The 20381-nt window shown below is 44.3% G+C and overlaps 1 protein-coding gene across 1 annotated transcript in view; it reads left to right on the forward strand.

Annotated features, from left to right (window-relative positions):
- The first annotated feature begins 2967 nt into the window (after positions 1-2967).
- Positions 2968-20381, forward strand: part of BARX2 (BARX homeobox 2) — a 68011-nt gene continuing 50597 nt past the window's right edge. Inside the window, exon 1 of the mRNA XM_046686246.1 lies at positions 2968-3507. Coding sequence (XP_046542202.1) covers positions 3321-3507 — 187 coding nt within the window. The 5' untranslated portion in view covers positions 2968-3320. The remainder of the gene's footprint in view (positions 3508-20381) is intronic.

The raw sequence follows: 20381 nt of genomic DNA on the forward strand, positions 1-20381 counted from the left end.
AGATCCAGGTAGAAGAGCCGCGGAGGACAGCCTTGGGGAGTGGGGAAACTGCAGAGAGGAGGTGACATTTGAGGTGGGTCTTGAACTCGTTTTTCAGGCAGAGAAGGAGGGAGGGGACAGGGTGTGGAGGGCATTCCCACAAAGGGAACAGCTTGTGTAAAGGCATGGATTATGAAAGGCCAACCTTGTGAAGTTGGTATTCTGATGACTATTTACAAATGAAAAACCCGAGGCTCAGCTTTGTTTATAAGCAACAGAGAACTCAAGGCCCCAGACTCCAAGATCCGGAATCTCTCTCTTCACTACACCTGGGGACTCCGGCCCTCAGACCCTCTCTGAGACTTCCTGCCTCTGTAGTAGAAAATAGTAAAGATGGAAAATCCAAGGAGTTTAATCGAACTGTTTTTTTACTTCTTTAGCTATTTAAAACACTGCAGACTTCAAATCAAAGGACAGTCTGCAGAAGAGTCTGAGCGAATTTTGTATGTGGTCGAATGAAAGCCGGCAGGAGTGAGGAGTGAGGGGGCTGCAGGGCGCTGCGCGCAGAGGCGAGGCCGATTCCGGCCGGGCGGCTGGGGCTTTGGCGCTGTCCCCGCCTGTGAGCTGCCTGCAGCTTTCTGTGTGGCAGCGCCGCGACACGGGGGCACAAGAGCGCGGCTCCAGAGCGGGTCTGTAGAGAGGGAAGGAGGAGAAAGAAGGAAAGAAAGAGAAGGGAAGAAAGAAAAAGAGAAACTCGGATGGAATATGGGGAGAAGAAAAGGGAGGACAGAAGAGAGAAAAAAGAGAAGGGGGGAAGTTCGACAAAGGAGAGAAGGCCGAAAGGGCCGGGAACAGTGGGGGGAAGGGAGAGATGGGAGGGAGAAGAGGAAAGGAGTTAGTGGCGGGGAAAGGACTGGGAAGCCTGAGAGGAGAAAAGAAGACTGGAGGAGGAGAAAAGAGGTTGAGGAAAAGGAGGGCAGAGCAAAGACAGGGCCCCGAATAGTGACCGAGAGCGCGCGCATTTTGTGAGAGCACGGCAAGGCCTGACAGAGTCCAAAAGGGTAACACTCAGGGTCGCCCGGTGTAACGGAGAGGCTGTCGCTCAGGCTCTGGGCCGCAAGCGCTCGAGAACGCCTCGAAGTCCGCGCTGCCCGTGGAGTCGCGCCCACATCGCGCCATTCTCGAATGCCGCCAAACACTCCGTTTCTCGGCGGCTACCAATAGCTCCGCACTTGCCAGGGGAAAAATATGACTCCCCACCCAAGATTGTCCTTGGCGCGAACACTGCGCCCCTGGGACCCGTCCCCGGCTTGCTGCGTGGAACAGGCTCGTCGCCCACGCCCGGGAGAAGCCCTGGGTCGAGGCGCCGGGCGGCCGTGCTGCGGCCGAGACTGGCGCGGTCCTCCGGCCCGCGCGGGACAGCGGACAGACCGCCGGGGCCGTTCACCAGAGGCGGGGGCGCGCCCGGGTCACCCAGCCGCAGTTCTCGCGGGCCCCCGAGCTGCCACTGCATGGAGAAGGAGAATAAATGAAAACAATGCTAAAAGGAGAGGACGGGAGGAGAGGGGAGCCAGAGCACACACAAACCCTTCGGTAATGAAGATCCTCCAAGATGCATTGGGGGCCATGTCTAATACTGGGCTCAGATTCGGTTATTACTGCCTATTTTCTCTAAGTGCCTAATTATTAGTTCTCCAGGTGTGCCCCTTCCCTCTGAGCTGAACCCCCGGCCCAGGCGCACGCATCGACTTGCTTCCGCGCGACTCAGGCTCCGGGGCAAGCGGCTCCGCAGCAATCCCGCCGCGACTCCAGGAGGCTTCCAGATTTTGAGCGAGATGTCGCCAGCCCCAAAATCGGTCTCGGAGAAATCCGCGTCTATAGTTCTCAACCTCCCTATCGTGCATTTTCCTTCCGGCCCCATGTACACGAATTCGGAGACAAAATCGTGGGAAACCGGCGCCACGGGGCGATTTCTGCCGACCGCGGGGCGCTGTGGCAGGACGCAGGCACCGCGAGCCGCCCCGGGAGCAGAGGCTGGCTGGGGGTACCCCTCGTCCACCAATTCCAGTTGAAAACAAAAGTTGGTGCAGATATTGAGTGGAATAGGCTCGGAGGTTAGGAGCCCAGAAGGAGGAAGGCAAATCACCTAATAAACACGTGCCTTCGTGGTTCCCCAAATCCTACGTGTCGGGAAGGACTCGGAGAACGAAAGCCGCGCTGCCGGGAGTCTCCGGCGCTGGGAGCAGCCGCGAAGGGGACCGACTGCCCGAGGGCCCACTGGCACCTTGGATTGCGCTGCGCTTGGCCTTCTGGCGACGAAAAAGTTTATGAACAGAGTTTAAAGATAAAAAAGAACGCTCACTTTTGTTGATTACTTTTTTCAAAAAAAAAAAAACCAGTTTATTATTGGGATAACGGACAAGGAAAGGGTCATTTACGGTTTGGGATCTCCGTGCTGCAGTCAAGTTTGCAAGCTCGGCGCAAGCGCCCCATGCTCGGAGCGCGCGGGCTCGGCTCGCAGGGGACGAGACGGGAGGCCGTGGGGCTCGGGAGATGGCCCTTGGGGGTCCACGCGGGGAAGGAGAAAGGCACATTGTCCTGGGAGGGCGCCGGCTCTGTGGTTCGCAGTCTTGGGGGCCTCGGCGAGGACTCGACTTCTCTCTAGTAGGAGACCTGGACGTGCCCGCCTGCCAGGTTGCCTGCGGCGGGAGTGAGGCGCGGCAGTGGCAACACCCGCATGAAGGAGGTGCGCTGGGGACGCGGCCCGGAGCAGCCGTCCGCCAGGACCTGGCCCGCAGGCGGGGGCGGTGCGCGCTCCCCGCACCGCGCGCACACAGGAGCGCGCACACTCTGCACACACACCTGGAGCTTGTCCCAGGAGGGGGGCGGGGAGGAAAGCCAAAGCGAGTGTCTTAAAATAGAGAGGCAGGCAGAGGAGCGCGAGACACTGAGAGGCGGGACGAGGCGAGCGAGAGCGGCGGGCACGAGGCGCCGCAGGTCCGCGCCCCGGTTGCACAGGCGGGCAGAGCGGGGTGGGCGCCGACGCCCCTCGGCGGCCGGCGCTCGGCGCGACTCAGCACAGGGCCCTGCAGGAAGCGCGCGCTGATTGACAGCTGCGCTGTCCCAAAAAGGCTCCGCGAAGATGCTGATCTGCGGGTGGGTCTAGACGCGCGGCCGGCACGCCCGGTGTCCGCTCCCCTCCGCGCGCCTCCCGAGCCCCGCTGCCTCCCCGGCTGCCCAGGAGCCGGGCTGAGGCTCCCGCGGACGCCAGCCCCTGCGGCCCCGGCCGGCCGGGCACTCGCAGCCGCGCTCGGGCCGGCGGGCGCTCGCCCCGGCTCACCATGCACTGCCACGCGGAGCTGAGGCTGAGCTCGCCCGGCCAGCTCAAAGCAGCCAGGCGGCGCTACAAGACTTTCATGATCGACGAGATTCTCTCCAAGGAGACCTGTGACTACTTTGAGAAACTTTCCCTCTACTCTGTGTGCCCGTCGCTGGTCGTGCGACCCAAGCCCCTGCATTCCTGTACCGGTAAGACGCCCTGCATTCCTGTACCGAGGGATTAGTGGGGTGCAGTGGCTTTCCCGTCCGTTTCGGGCGTTTCACCGCCTCTGTCCTCGCACCCGAGGGCGAGAGGAAGGGGCCCGGGGATTCTTTTCCTGTGCCCATGCAAAGGGACTAGATTCGTCAGCAGCGGGATTGCAAAGGCGTTTGCAACCTGGGAAGGGCCAGGCTTGGTGTCCAAGGCAAGGGTGGAAATGAAGTGAAGGCGGCGAGCCCCTAAGAGTGGGCCGCTGGTGCAACGCCTGCTGATCTTGCTCGCCGGAGACCGCTTCCTCCTTCCCAGCGCCGAAGTGGTTCAGTCCAAAAGTTCAAACACGACCAGGGCCAGCGCCTAAATCATTGTTTCAGGAAGTAGCGTTGCTTCTCACCTTGAGTTAACTTGTCCGACCTCCTCCGGGCTCCACGGGGAATTTTATAAGTAAATCAGTATCCTAAAGCTCTCACAAACTCCTGAATTCACTGAACTTTACTTAGAAGGCTCTCCCTCTGGAGAAGTAGTTCTGGAATACGTCGCCTTGTGGTGCAAGCTGAGGAGGTCAACCCCCGTTTTTTTTTTAAGTGACTAAAATACAACAGTGATAAAAACATTCCTCAAATCTGGTTTCCTTTATCCACAAGAGATGAGGCCAATAATAAAGATAAAGTGCACTTAATAAATATATTGAAAAAACCCTAGGTTTATGCAGAAAATAAATCCAAAGATATTTTTTAAACGTTGACTATATTAAGAGAAGCTACAAATTTCAAAGTGTCCTGGCATTCTAAGGATTTATCAAAATGTAGGTATAGCAAAAATAGAAGTTGAGGCAATTTTTATCAAAAAAGTTATTGACTATGCTTTCAACTAAAGGAGACATTTAGTATTTCCAAACCAAAAGAACCTTTGAGGTTATGTTTGTTGCATGGGTGGCATGAAGTAAATTAATTTAATTATACTTACATTGAAAAAATAAAGTGAAGAACTAGCAGTGTTTTTTTTTAAACTTTTTATTGAGGTCATATTGGCTTACAACATTGTGTAAATTTCAGGTGTACATCACTATATTTCAGTTTCTGTATAGATGCTAGGCAGTATCTTTGAAAGACATTTTTGGAACATTCAGGCCAAAAGCTTCTAGTGCACGTGCACGATGCTTGGAATCCTGTATTTTCTGTTGGTTCTGTTGATAGTCCCTATAGGACAATCAGTGAATATGTATGTAAACACATACAGTAAAGTTCTTTTAAAAAACCAAGATGTTTCTACATGTATTTGGTTATAAAAATACTGTATTCAGTTGCACCTTTGTAAAATAAGTTTTGTCTATAAGGTGTAATTAGGCCTGCTCGCTCGTAACAAGACTCGTAATACTGAATTTTAAAAACCAAGAAATATACAAAACAAGAAACAAACAAGAAGTTTTAGAAACAAGATCGATATCCTTAACATTGATATTTTACGTTTAGTTGTGTCTGCTATGTGTAGACCTTGGATGAGTAGTCTGCATTTATATTGGAAAGGGGAGGCAGGCTGAATCTTGTTTTGAGCGTAAGTAAGTATTTGCTACAATAATTCGAATCCCTTTGAGGAAAAAGAGAAGATCCCCTTTAATCACAAATCTCAATGCACCCTGCTCAGACATTGCCTACTTGGAGGTTCCCTGGACAGAAGAGAACAACTTCTCCTGAACGCACAGGTGCAGAGGAGTGCTGGCAGAAGTTCTAGTGCCTTTTGCCCTGCTTTGACTGATTTGTGGCCGCTTCTCCTGGCTTTGAGCAGTCACAGAATTGGATCATAGAAGAAAACATACTGGAAAAAGAGTAATAAATAGCCTCAGAAAACAGTGATCCAGTCATCAGTCGAGGCTGAGTAAGTTCAGTGTTTAATTGAACCTTGTGTGGGAAATAAATCAGAGGAAAATAACATCATTCATATGTAGTTGTGTGAGTGTTAACGGTGAATTGCACATATGTCACAAACTAGAAGTCTTGCTTGATCTTGAGCTTTTGAAATTCATCGATGGTTTGTGGGAGGGCGTGGTTCTTGGCGATGATTTTCTTGCCCCATCGTTCCAGTGCTTGCTTTCTTGAGATTGTTTTTTTGCAAATGTGTTGTGATTTTGCTCTAGTTGAGATTTAAAACATAGAAAGTGGGATTTTCCAGTGGAATTAAACCCATAAAAACTGGCTACAATAGTCCCTGCTTTCAGATCATAAGCCTTCAGTGGGTTTACGGTTACAGTTCGAGCCTTACACGTATCAGATCATGGGAATCCCATTAGTGACTCCTCAAGGGTTTTGCAAATACCATACTTTCAAAGCATTTTTGTTGTTTTTAACAGTTATGTTCAAGATAAAAAATCTTGGATTGGGTGAACGTAGTATTTTTTTTATTAATTAAAAACCAGCAAGAAGTTGCTGGCATCCATAATGAAACTACATAGATATTTTTTGCCTGGTAGAGATAAATATTTAGCACTTTTGGTGGAACCAGTGCATAAAAAGTTCCAATCAAGTGAAAGGCATAAATTGAAACTAAAATTCCTGAGCTTTCTCGTCCTTTGGTTTGCAGTTTTAAGATTTAAATAACTAATAGAAGTGAACTTTGTCAGGTAAAATAATGAAAACTAAGATAAAAGTTACCACGCTGCACAGTAAGTACGTAAAATTGGGGTGGAAGGAAAGCTAGGGCGTTTAAAAAGCCTCTACATAATTAAAGTATCCATGTTGTTTAGATTTAGCAGTCTCAGTGTCAATGTGTGATACCAAATCTCCTCAGGCAGGAGAGCATGTATTCAAGTAAACTGAGAAATGGAAACATTTTTCATCAGGCAAATAATCACCTGAGCAGTAATTTATTATTAGACACTCTAACCTTGATGGAATTCTCATCTTCAAAACAATTGCTCATGTTGACAGGCCCTTTCTTATTATAAATGCAGTACTTTTAATCTACAAAGCTGTCTCTAAATTTATTTGTTTCTCAATAGATCTCCTACATTATGTAACAGACATTGAGAACAGGAATCCTTTCCTTTTAAGCCAAACTAAAGGAATGTTTGCCATTAAATTTAAAATAAAATTTAAAAAACTAACCCTGAAGAGAGTCTCCATTTGAAAACAGTTTTGTTATTCAGACCATTAATGAGATGTGGAATATGCTTAGAATTAATTTAGTAGTAACATGTTGGTCTTTTTTAAAAATCTGAGAACAGTAATCCTCATTCAGAATGGAAATATATTGCCATTTAGAAATCAGTAACAATCTCTCATAAACACTGGAACATTGACAGTGATTGAGGGCCAGAAATACAGCACAGTTTATGGTATCGTAAATACCATTTGCCTCTCAAGTGCATTGTTTTATTTTTCTGGTTGCGATTAATGTTTCTTGGTAGAAGAGTCACTTGAAAAACCTGGCTTCTCAGGACAGAATAAATTGCAGATGTATCGGCACGGTCATTTTTGAAGGATCTTTCTTTCAGTTTGATCTTTAGAAACAGGCAGTTTCTAAATTTGAGAGGTATTTGGAAAAAATGAGTAACTTGCTTCACAAAAACAAGGATGTAACAATTTACCTAACCTGGGGTAATTAATTACAACCTGGAATCACCCGGGCCTTGCACATACACGTAGGGAAGGCGATTGTAGATATTTGGACATTTTACAGCCTGTGGCCAGCACTCGCCTTTTATTTACTCCACTAAAACCTGTAGTCTGGTTCCTCTCCCCTTCTCTGGCAGAGTGGTTCTGCCGAATCTCTTGGTGACCTTCGGTGGCCAGTCTTCCAGAGCTGACTGTTGAGATACAGAGCTGGAAGGGAGCACAGAGATTATAGACGACTCTCCCCAAGTAGAAGATACCTTTTTTGCTAAGTGCTCGAGTCACGTCAATGCCTGAACATAGTTTCAGTCCACGCTCTACACCACTGTCCTTCTTGTGAGGGTGCTCAGAACTCAGGAGGACTTTTCCAACTGGGTTGCACACCTGGGAGACAAGTGTATAGTCACACCCAAGGGATAATCAACCAGGCAATTAAAAGGGGCATTTGGAGAAGGATGTTTATCTTAGGAGGTGGCATTGAGAACATTTTATCCTTTGGTGGGTCCACAAGAAACTAGTTCTTTGGGGTGGTGTCCTTGGGTTCATTTTTATCACAAAGATTGGGCATCCTCCCAGTGACAAATGGAACGAGGTGTGGACCTATATAGTGGCTTCTTTGGGAGTCAGGGAGCCGGCTGCCGCTGCATGGAGTGGGCTCCAGGGAGTTCCCAAATCTCGGCTCGCAAGGTCTTTTGTGGGAGCCTGAAACCTGTAGGATCTTAGGAACCTCGGAGTTGGGCCTGGAATGTTGAAGGAGAAATGTAAACTGGGGTTTGGGAAAATGATCGTTATCAACAAGCATTTGTATTTCTGCCAGAGGCAAATAGGCTTTTGTTACAATTACTCATAACAGCTTCTGTTCCCATTCGAAGGGTAAATACATCGAGGGATGCACAGGATACGGGACTCAGCTAGGATTAAAATATGTTTGGAGCTGAGCTCTTTTGGGATCCCCAGCTGTTGTCTCATCGCCTCTTAAATTGTATAACTCCTTTGGTAAATAGAGAGGCTGAGGGATTCCCTAGGAGTCAGTTTTAACGAGTGAATAGTTCATTAGTAGTTTCTTCTCTGGCTCTGATTTTTCTAACAGTAAATGAGAAAATGACTAGAAATTTAGTTCACAAGTTAAAGTGCCTCTCCAAGTGTCTATAATCTTCAGCATCATTTCATTCAATAATTTCATTCAACAAATATTTACACTTGCTTGGTGATGGCATTGTTATTGTGTCTATTATTTTTAAGTTTATTCTGAATCTTGACTAACAGTTGGGATATTTAAAAAATTTCTCTAAACTGTAGAACCACTCACAAGCCTGTCTTTGTCGTTCGCTGGAGCCCACGACAGGCACTTTGGAATTGGGATGCGGAACACTGTGACAACTTGATACTTTTGCTCACCGTACGGAGTTTTCTCTTCAAAATCCACACAAAGGGTGTAAAACCAGCAAAATTGTCATGTTCACCTCCCTAAGTACAACTCAAATGAAATTGTATATATAGGAACTCTTTTATGAAGCCAGTTTCCTACAGATATGCTAGTGTCCTTGTCGCTTGTACCTGTGGATTGAAAACTGAATTTGCGATACAAGCTTGGATGGTATGAAGTTGCTCATTTTAACACATCTCAGGAATCTAAGTGAAAAGATGGTTGAGTTTAATATATCCCAGGAATCCATATGAAAAGCAGCAAGGACTGTAACGTGTTGTTTAAATTGTAAAGACAGATTAAAATGAAAAGAAGGAAAGAATAGGGAAAAAGAAAAAGAGTGGGTTTCTTTGAAACTCTCAAAGCCGCTCGATTCAGCTTGTACGTAGCCCGGTGGCCCTCAGCGTGGCTGTGGGCAGAACAAAGGTGCCTTCTGAACGTCTGCGGTCAGGGCACAGAGAGTGAAAACGCTGCTTTTACTTGGACACATGCTGGGGCCCCTTAAGGGAAGAGACCCAGAGCCTGGCCCTGCCCAGCACTTAGCATTCACTGTGGAGGACTGAATAAATGTAAGCCAGAAGCATTTTTAGCTGTTATTCACACTTTCTTTTGAGCTCAGGGAGGAAGAGGCACAGAGATGAATGCTAGGTGGGTCACATGGTCCCAGGCTCCCCGTTTGTATGAAGCCTGTGAACTTGTGTGGGTTGTGGCGCCTGCCCCGCCATACCCGCGCCTTGTCCTGCTCCAGAGTGACGTTAAATTGGGCCCTGTAGCTAAGTCTGTTGACAAACTCTTATCTGGAATACGGTTAGAGGGCTGAGAGGATTTGGATGAGATGTTTAGAATCAAGCCTCGTTTTACGTTCTCTTTTGGGGAATACTTCTTTACCTTCCTGTCTCGTGGAGCTGGTGTTTTTCGTGTGGCACCAGAGGTGAACCCCACACCCACGGCCGGGTTGGCCTTCTTCTAACTGAGAGCTTCCTGGAGCCCACGGGCGCTCACAGAACTGTCGCGAGCGGCCCTGCTGCCAGCGGCACACTTCTCTTGGAAGCAGCAGGACAAAGAGAAAACAAGAAGAGAAGACTGAGGATATTCAGGGGAAAACTCTCCATGTGTGGTGAAGCCCCTCTGTCCTGCCTGGCCGGGACCTGCTTCTGTTTTAGCTACCTGTGAGGGTGGAAAGGTTGTTTCCTCCTCCACAGCATGGACGACAAGATTAGAATTGGCATTAGAACGTATTAATAGTGGGGTTCAGATCAGGACCTTGTGCAAAGTTGGTGGTATTAACAAAATAAATACAATGGTTCCAGGAAGACAGGGTTGTTGTTTGTTTGTTTGTTTTTTTACCCAGAAAACCTTTGCAAACCCTCAGGATTCCATTTATTTTTATTGCAGTTTAATAACAGTTAGAAAAAGAAATGTCTTGTTAAAATTAATGCTCTAAATAAAAACACAGTTAATTTTCCATTACAGTGTCTAATTACTCATCATCACCGCGGCATTTTTATATGGCAGTTTAACTTCTTGAAAGTGGAAACTTGGCACACATTTAGGGAAGAATCCTGTGCACCCCGATACACATCAGAAGATGGTTTAATTGTATTTGGGCTGGAGTCGACTCTTATACATTATTGCTCTGAAGAAGTCAGGAGGATAGAGGGCGTCTTTCTTTAGTTGCTAAGGCTAATCTCTGGTTTCTTTTGTGCCAGTTGAAATTAAATATGGAGGGAGATAATTCTGAATGTTAGATGATATACAAGTACATCTGAAAAGGGACCCTGCCAGTCACCAGTTGAAGCTGAGGCAGGACTACTTGATAGGCCTGGGGGACAGCTATATATGTTTTCTGACTCCACTGGCAGAGTTCATAAAGATGACCATGGGCTTTCTCCAAGAAAAGGTTAGGATGCAACTGAATAGAAGCCAGTCTGGGAGGATCTCAACACCAGACCAAATATGTTAAGGGTCCAAGTAGAGAAGCTTATGCGGTTCCTTTTTGTTGCATCTCTCTAGCTTACCAACATGTCCTTGGGAGTGTGTTCTTCTGGATATTGGGGGTAGATAAGTATTTTCACAGTGTACATGAAATAGGATTGGCTTCACTTGGGTGGTGTCAGTGGACTTTTGGCCATTATTAAGAAAAACAACTTCTGTGTGTGAAAAGTGGTTTGATGATTGTCATTTTGCTTTTCTTACTCAAGGATCGCTTATGACATGTGGGGAAATGGAATGGTCTTGGGCCTGGTGGAATCTCGCAAAGTCATGGCTCTGCTTCCCTCGCAGGAACGCCCGCCAGCGCCCTAATGCTGACGCACCTGCCATCTCCACCATCCACCTCCCGCTCCCTGCAGTTCTTTTCACTCTGTAACTTAACCATTGTTGAAATTCAGGATCTTGGTCATTTCACAGACGAGGTGACAGCCACCTGTGGATTGAAGGAAGTGCATCTTCAATGTTTAGTTTAAGCAATATCTAGGGGAATCAGTTTTCCACTTTTCCTCATGGTAGCTTAAAACAATGGAGTCTGAATATTATGTCTCTGTATTGTGGGGAAATAGCCTGGCCAAGGAGAGTTGCTGAGACTCCTCAACCTGAAACCTGCATGCTTATCCCAAAGGGAGCTACAAATTTGGCAGAAATGCTAGAAATACTTTACACCCTGAAATTTCTTATTCTTATACCTAACAATAATAGAAAGAGTGACTATTTTTTTGAGTGCCTACCGTGTAATAGGCTCTGGTCTAAGTCTTTATGATCAGCTTTGAATCATCCCTAAAGAGACAGGTATTATTAGCTCTGCTTTACTGATGGGAAGCTGAGAAGTTAAGTAACTCTCCCAAAGTCACAGACTATATAAAGATCTCTTACAAAGCAATGAGGAAAAAGGCAAGTAGAAAAACTGGCAGTTCATAGAAATGAAGATCTAGATGGCCACTAAACCTGAAGGGATGTCCTGCCTCACTGGTAATCGGGAAAATGCAAATTAAAATGAGATAACCATTTCACACCCATCAGATAGACAAAAGTGAAAGAATGGCAGAGGAGGGTTGATTGATGACAAGGATGTGGAGCAACAGACATTCTCACACACTGATGGTGGGAGGAGTATTTGACGCAGTTACCTTGGAGAGCCGTGTGGCAACACCAGTCAAGCTGCAGATACACACGTACCCTGCACCTCAGTGCTTCCAGCTCTGTGTTTGTGCCTTGAGAAGTCATTTTATATGTGCAAAAAGGACACGTATAAGAATGCTCATTTCTGTGTTATGATAGCGAAAGATCTAAAACAATCTAACTGCCTTTCAGAAGGAAAAAAGATAAAATCATATGTGCTATATTCATGCAATGAAATTCGATGTGGTGATGAAAAGAAATGAGCCAAATCTACTTGTATTGATATGGTTTTTAGAAATATAGTTTTAGAACTATAAAAAGTTTTAGAAATATAAGTATCAAGTTGTAGATTGATACTTATAGTCTGATACCATTTATGTAAATGCTTGAAAACATGCAAACTAATACTATATATTGTTTAAGGAGGAAAGGGCATGGGATGGGGATGGCTACCCACAGGTGTTTATTTTCCTGTGTAATAATTCATTTATTAAGGAAAAGAAAAATCCTGATGTAAATATGGCCAAGCATTAAGAGTTGACAAAGCTTGGTCATGGGTTCACAGTTGTTCGTTACATTATTCTTTGTACTTTTCTGTATGTTTGAAATTTTTTGTAATATAAACATTGAGAAATGATAGTATGGGAGACCCCACATATCTATTAAACTCTTAATCTTGTGGAACTTTTGATGGCTTTCTTAATAGCTTTCCTATCCAAAACAGAAGCTTTTAAATACAGAGCTGCTTGTACACAGTCTCACAGTGGGGAAGTAAGAACACTTTATAATTAGACACGTGTACAACTCACACTAAAACAATACTGTGCCTTCTGAGATTGGCTCTTGGCCCACACATCCCTCCCTGGCTGGGTGGGGATATTATTTATCACCAAGATGACTGCTCTTCTCCCAAGTAATGCTTTGGCGCATGAGTAAACAGTGTCTGAGCTAGAAGGAATTGCTGGTGAAGTGTGTGTTTGTTTGTTTTTCCAAATATACGTCAATAATCATACAAGCAAGAGTCATTAGGTTTTTTTCCCTTCTTAACGAATTTTAACATCACAATAAATTGCCCTTGGTTGCATCTTTCTTTCATCTGCATTTGCTGAGGTGCTGTATCACCCGTGGCCTTTGACCAGTGATCCATTGTTATTGACAATTTAACTTAAAAAAATTGTCTAGGAGCAGCTGTGAATACCAAAGAATCTAAAAATGTTAAAATGTAGCTTCTTCGCAGGGAAGAAGAATGTTGATATTGGCATCTAAGCTGGCTGAGTTCTGTTTATATTCTGTAACCATGATTTGATTTTAGACTTTATTGGGTGTGTGTTATCAGGATTGTTAGGGAGGGATGGAACCGTTACCATAGTGACCGCACAGAGAGCTGTCTGTGTGGGATAATAAATGGTCATCCTGTGGTTTGGAGCAGTTAACCTGGACCACGTGATTCTACAATGACAACTGGGGTGGCAGATGCTTTGTTCAGCCTCTCTTTACAGCCAAGACTTTTTTTTTCTTTGCAACATAGTTCCGATTTAGAAATATTGCTTTAAGACATTTTGACAAAAATGTAGCCCTCTGGGAGCTCTGTCTTTCTGTGTCCCTTCGGAAAGAAAGTGCTCCTTAGTTTGTACCGTCAAGTTTGCTGGAGCCTTTCCCCTCCTAGAGCACACCTGTCTGCCTGAATGCGTACACGAGCAGAGAAGGGAATACATCAGAGCCGCCTAGGGCTCACGCCCACCCAGACCATCTAGAGCGAGTGTTGTACTTCTTTGGTGCTTGGCAGTGCAGCCACAGTCAGCAGGAATTAATGACCACATCTAGAGGATTGTGGCCAAGTGGACATGACTGAAAGGACGGTGGCTCTATCAGATTTGTTGCCAGTGAGCACACTGTCACGGGTTGCAGGAGCAACTCCTTCTGCGTCTTATCTTCCCAGAGAGATGCACGAGCTGGCTGGGGTGAATCACACGGGCGGAAACTTTCGCTTGTGTCTTACTGTGTCGGCCTCCTGGATCTCTTCGGTGAAATCTGACTCCTCATAAAATGGACCAGCTATGCTCGAGGCTGTGAATGGAGGAAACATCATCAAGAAAGACGTTCTGAAGAGCTGTTGTGCGACTGTATAAGTAAGATAAAACGCAGAAGGACTTGCTCCTGCGACCTGTGACAGTCTGTTCACTGGCAACAAATCTGACGGATCCCCGTTGGATCTTCTCTTTGGGAAAAGACAAGTGAGGGTTTAGGATATTTATGGTAACTTTTAGCAAGTTTCACTGAGGGAGAGAGGGGAATATATTTTAATGAAGTTCCCATTCAAGTCCTTTCTTTTTCAGGACTGAAAATTTTACTGAAGTATTTGGTAAATCACCCGAGGGGAGATTTTTTGGGAGGATGTTGTTGATTTTGTTATCCCTGGATATCATGGCAACTCATTATTGCTCTTAGCACGTTAGACAGCTGTGTATCTTGGAAGCATGTTTCAATCCGCAGTTTAGAGCACAGCATAGGGAAACGTCCTATTGGAGTGCTGATTGTTGGTGTTTGTTTTTTTTTTACTGGGACATTGAGCCTTGGCAGTTAGAACAATTAGCTGCATAAACAATGTGTTTCACTTTTTCAAGAGCTGCAAAATAGAAATAACAATACTTATAAATGGTAACTGTGCCAGGCACAAGATACTTGTCTGCATTAAGGCATTTAAACTAAATGGAGACCCTATATGAAATACTTATTATTATCACTGCTTTTCAGGTGAGGAAAGTGAAACTCAGGGAGGTTAAGAAATAGCAACAAAATCATATGAATAAGTGGCAGAGTTGAGACTGGAACTCAGGTCTGTCTCTTTCAACATGAAGATCCGTACTATATATAGTCATATGAAAGTGTGTAGACGAGAAGTCGAATCTGTCCCTTTCCATGCAGGCTCCATGCTGTATCTAAAGCAAGGTCCAGTGAATATGCCAGCTCAGTAGGAATTTATTCTGAACCTATTCCTCCTTTACACATATTTATAATCATTTAATGTGTGCCGGTCCGTCTGTCGTTTCCTGTGCTGTTTGGGTTTCTGAATGATTCCAGACCAATCCTAAGGGTCTGTGCTGTCTTTGGAGGAAGTGAGGTAGCTGGGAAACTGTGGACCTGCTGCCTCTAGCTGTGCGACGCTGAATTCGTCTCATTGCCTCTGGATGTCAGGGTCCTTAACTGTGTGACATTCCCAAGGCTTCTTTGGTCAGGTAGTTCCATGACCTGTGGTTCTCAGAATAAAGCTTTTCTATGGGAGTCAAGGACGGAATTCCCATTCATTCATTCATTCATTTATTATTGTGAACCAGAGAGAAAATGCTTAATAACTCAGTGTCAGTCAATTGCCGTGAGAGTTAAAACTTGGAATATTTTTCATGAAATATTATTAAGTTTAGTGAAAAAAAGTTAGCCATTTGTTTGGCATCACTTAAACGAAAGAATGAGAGTAATTTTTTCACATTATATCTAGTCGGGCTGGGCTGGGTTCTGAGAATCTCTGTGTTTAAAAAGCAATTATAATGATTATAATGAGAAGTCAAGTTTGGGAACCACTAAAGTGTAGATAGCTTAAATATGAGATTGATGTAATTTACGCCCTATGACAAATATATGGAGCCATTTAGTGGAGAGATCCTAGTGTATGGATTTTGAGTCAGATAATCCTGGGTTTATTTGCATTCTATTGTCTGTGTGACCTTAGGCAAGTCATTTAACCTCTGTGACACTCAATTTCCTCATCTATAAAAGGAAGATAATAATGACTACCTAATAGGGTTAGTCATGGAGGTTAAATGAGATAATGTTTATAAAGCTCTTAGCATGGTTCCTGGCACGTAAGTGCTCAGTAATTGATAGCTTCTATTAAAAATAATTATCTTATAATAATAACCTCATCTGGGTTGACTGAAGCACAGCTCTTTAGAGAAAGATCATTATTCTTGGTGAATTAAACTCAAGAAAAATTAAGTAACTTTAAAAAACCACTTCTCTCTGGGGCGTGCCGTGGGTTATGTCATTGGACTAGCTGCCTCGTAAGGCCTCTTGCAACCTGGGTGGTCTGGGAGCTGTTGAAGTTCAAGTCTTCATGAATTGGTGTGTTTCATTGCCCCCACCTTTCTGTTTTTTAATGTGAATTCAGAATTTTGTAAATTTATAAATGAGTGACACAAACAGGTCAGTGCTACAGCATCACAAAATGTGCTTTGTTTATTTATTTTTTACAAGAGTTGCACAGGATTAATTACCCCTAGGAAATGTCTCATCATGCAGCTGTGTATCTCAGGAACTGTTTTAGAAAAGTGGTAGAATTTCTCAACAAGTTTAATTTCTTTTCTTCTTTGAAGAGTAGAGTTAAGAATAATCTTTTTTTTAGAAAGAGAATATTCTTATTCTCTTATTTCAGAGTACTGAGAGAGAAAAATAATTCAATGGAAACCTTTTCTTGTTGGGAGTGTGGGACAATTATTTGTTTGGGGGACAATCATCGTCCTAGGATATTATTGGGTCTGTGATTCAGAGGGAGTTGCTGATGAAGCCCGTTTAACAGCTGTTAGATTGCTGGTGGGGCTCATTCACAGTTGTGTTCTCAGTGGTGCTGATGCCCATCGTGAAGAAGGGGCTGCGTGGACAGGAGTTCTGCATGAATGTTTCCTGGAATTGTGTTTCAGCAGTCACTGGTGTCTTAGGAAGTCAAGTATCTGCTGATGAAATACTTTAATTGGGGAATCCCCTCCACAGTGTGAGGAAAATTCTCTTGATGAGTCGTCCCCTTCCCTGGTGAGCAGGAAGCCCCAGTGAACAGGGTGGTACCTCTGTCCCACCATTGGTAATGAAGGTTCTTGCTAGCAATCTCTAGTGATGTTATCCGAGTTCGGTGGGTGAGGGCCAGGTGGAAGCAGGTGGGGCAGGGCATGTGGTTGGGTCATCGTGGCTGCTGTGGAGCTGTGCTGATTGGTGTAGAGAGGATTGACTTGGTCGCCTGGGTTCCTCAGAACTATTGTTGAAGTAGGACTCAGTTGAAGATATGGATCTTTGGCAGCTTTTTGAGAATATTCTGTCCAACCAATGAATTGAGAGAAGCAAGGTGCACATGTTATATTCCTGTAGGAGGGGGAGTAGGCAGGAATGAGGGGGACGTGGCGACGGGGAAGGAGCGCTGGCGAGTTGGGAAGAAGAGTCAGGGTAAGGACACAAGTTATTCGACTGAAGTGTGGGTCCTTACATGCTTGTTCGGCATTTGTTGTCCCATTAGGAAAGCAAATTTAAAAATGAGAATGGAATATTTCATTTTGGAAATTGCCCTGTGAGTACGTGCTTATAATCAGAGGCGTTCCTCATAACTGACAGCAGTCGATAACTTCTGATTGGGCAATGGCCTGCCCAGTTGCCTAATTATCATATGTATTAATGACGCATTAAAGAATTTCATCATGTTGGGTCGCAAGAGATCATTATTGTTAAAGCACAGTGATGGTATTCATGCAGTGCCTGCAGGACCTTGCCTGCGCTTGATGTCAGGAGGCAGTGTGGAGCAGAGTTCAAATTGGAAATCCTGTCAGAAAACCTCTCTCTTGGGCCCTCCACTGACTCGTTCTGTGACATTTCAGTGCCTCAGTTTCTGCTATTGAGAAAACAGACCTACCTCCCCAGTGTGTTGGGGAAGAGTGATTACTCAAGGAATATTAATTTAATGCTTTGAAAAGATAAAATAAGGTGAACATGCAAAGACAATGTGAGGGAAGCTGTGTCGTATCAGGGGAATTACATATATTGCTGTGTTTTTCTAGACAGCTAGACCAGAGGCAGGCCAAATTGGGCCTACCACCTGTTTTTCTACTGCCATGAGCTAAGAATGGGTTTTACACTTGTAAATGGGAGAAAAGAAATCAAAAGAAGAATAATATTTCTTGACATGTGAAAATTATATGCAGTCCAGCTACTGGTGTCCTTAGGTTTATTGGAGCGCAGCCATGCTGTTTGATCACATGCTGTCTTTGGTGACTTTCGTGCTTCAACAGCAGAGGTGACTAGTTTCAACAGAGACAGTATGGCCCACAAAACCTAAAATACTTACTCTCTGGCCATTTATAGGAAAAGTGCGCAAACCCTTGAACTAGACTCTTGGAAGCAGGTTGTGAAATAAGGTTATTGCTGATCCACAACATATGATGTCATTCTAGGCCGCAAAAATACCACCTTTGATTCATCACAGACCAGGGTTCTGCTGTCATCGTGTGATGTGTGAAAGGCCTGAAAGTGGGGGGTTAGTGGGGAATTTTGCAAGGACGCTCTTAAATTGAGATCAGGCTCTTGGATAAATTTCTAAACCTGTCTAGAATTAACACAAGATTTTTCTGCACTAAGAGAAGGATCAAAAATATTTACAATAGGGGGCCGGCCAGGTGGTGTTTTGGTTAAGTTCATGCACTCCACGTTGGCAGCCCAAAGTTCATGGTTTCAGATCCCGGGCATGGATATACACACTGTTCATCAAGCCATGCTTTGGTGGCATCCCACATACTAAGTAGAGGAAGATTGGCACAGACGATCTTCCTCACCAATATATATATATGTATAATAACCTGATATATGTTTATAATAACATGATTGGGATTCAACTGAATTTTGGGGACTTTACTTTGCTGTTCCAACCCTCATTGGTTTTCCCAGAGGAAATCCAAGGATGACAATTTATGAGAGGCTGGGAGTATCAAAATTACTGACATTTTTCAGTTTGAGGTTTGGGTGATATTTTATATGCTTCTTACTTGACTTTAATTTGTTGCCCATCCCTTGAAATAATAGTAATAAAAATAAAAGTTAGTCACATTACACAGCCCCACCCAGAAGGGTTTGCATAGAGGGTAAAGCACTTAATTGCAGTCATACATTCTGCTGTGGAAATGCACATCTATATGTACCTGCTGGAATTTTCAGCCCTTCAGGGTCATGTCTATATGTACCTGCTGGAATTTTCATCTATTCAGGGTCGGGCTACCAGACCTTTCAGGAAGGATGAAGCATCGTTCACTCAGTGCCTCAGTTGCTCTCTTTTTTTCATTTAGGTGCTTGGGTTATTAGGGTGAGGCTTCAAGTGTCCCAGGCAGCCTTTGAGCTTATGAAGGCATTAGGAAGTGGGAGAGGTCGAGTTCATTGGCTATAACTTCTATCCATTGTTGGGTTTGCCACTAGGCTGAGAACCCTTTGGGTTTAGCCCTTCACACTAAAATGGGCTTGGAGAGGTGTGTGCCCAAGTGGAAGGGAGATTAACTTCAGAGGAAGAAATTACTGATGTTGCTAGATAAAATTCTACCTCAAAGAGAAGTGTATGTGGTACATGCTACATCTGATTTTCTTAATCGGAGATGAAGTTCACAAAATGCCAAGAATAGTAAAATAAATATAAAAACAAAAATAAATATAATCGCAAACACTTATGTAATACTTACTGCATACCAGGCACTGCTCTGAATTGCTTACGTGAATTAATTTATCTAATTCCTCAGTCATGTGAGATGCTATTATTCGTCTCATTCAACAGACTGAGGAAGCAGATGGGAGAGGAGAGAGGCCCCCTGGGGGGGATGGTACGGAAGAGGAGAGGAGACGGAAATAACATTCTAGGTCGTATAGAGATTAACTACATTAAAGAATAATCTCTGATTTCGACAATGGTAACATAGAAAAAAAAAAAGCCTACTCAAAACATATGGGTGGAGGAGCAGAAGAGAAATCCAGACCTTGTCACACAGAGGCAACTCTGTTGCCTAATCTGGGGCTGAGATTCCTGAGAATTTCTTGTTTTTAAACCTGTGGTCCTGGGTACAGAGTAGATCTCTGGCAATATTTAAAATTTTTTTCTGATTTTCTTTTATTATGACTCATTTGATTTTCCTTACCTAGTTCTGTATTTCTAGGCTGTAAAACTACCCCTTGAATGATTAGGACATATTTTTTCCCAAGGAGCAGTGAAGTGCTTCCATAGCTGAAGTCCCTAGAATGTGTTAGTGTGCAAATTTGTAAAGTGAGTTAATGATGGATGCAGTTCAATATTTCGTCCGTTATGCTTTACTGCCTTAGGTACTGTTCCAGAATGGGTAGGGTTTAAATAAACTTTATCATATTGTTAATATTTTAAAGATCAAATGTTGGTAGCTAAAAATATTTATAAAATATATGTAGGATACAAAGAATCGCAATACAGTAAACACCTGTGCACCCACCACTCAGTTTAAGAAAAAGAACATTTCTTCAGAGATGCCCACTGCCCCTCCCTGACTCTGCCCACTTCTTCTCCCCCATTAGAGGTAGCCCAGGATCTCAGTTCTCTGTACCCTGCTTCTCTCTAGCTTTACCATGTGTTTGCATCCCTAAATCATATATTTAGCTGTGCCCATTTTTGAACTCTATATAAATGTACTCACCCTGCATGCACTTTTTGTGACTTGTGTTTTCACGTAGTATTGCATTTCCAAGATCCATCTATGTTCTGGGTAGCTGTGGTTCACTCAGTGTTTCATTGCTGTATAGTATCCAGTGTATAAATATAACACAATATATTACACTTTCTGTTGATAGACTTTCTGGATGTTTCCGATTTTTATTATAGATATTGCTGCTTTGAACATTCTTGTTAAATTCCTTTTTTAAAAACCAGTCATTAGAAGGACTCATTTAAATAGTTTTTCTATGA

This window comes from Equus quagga, chromosome 14 (assembly GCF_021613505.1).
Source record: "Equus quagga isolate Etosha38 chromosome 14, UCLA_HA_Equagga_1.0, whole genome shotgun sequence".
Taxonomy (NCBI): domain Eukaryota; kingdom Metazoa; phylum Chordata; class Mammalia; order Perissodactyla; family Equidae; genus Equus; species Equus quagga.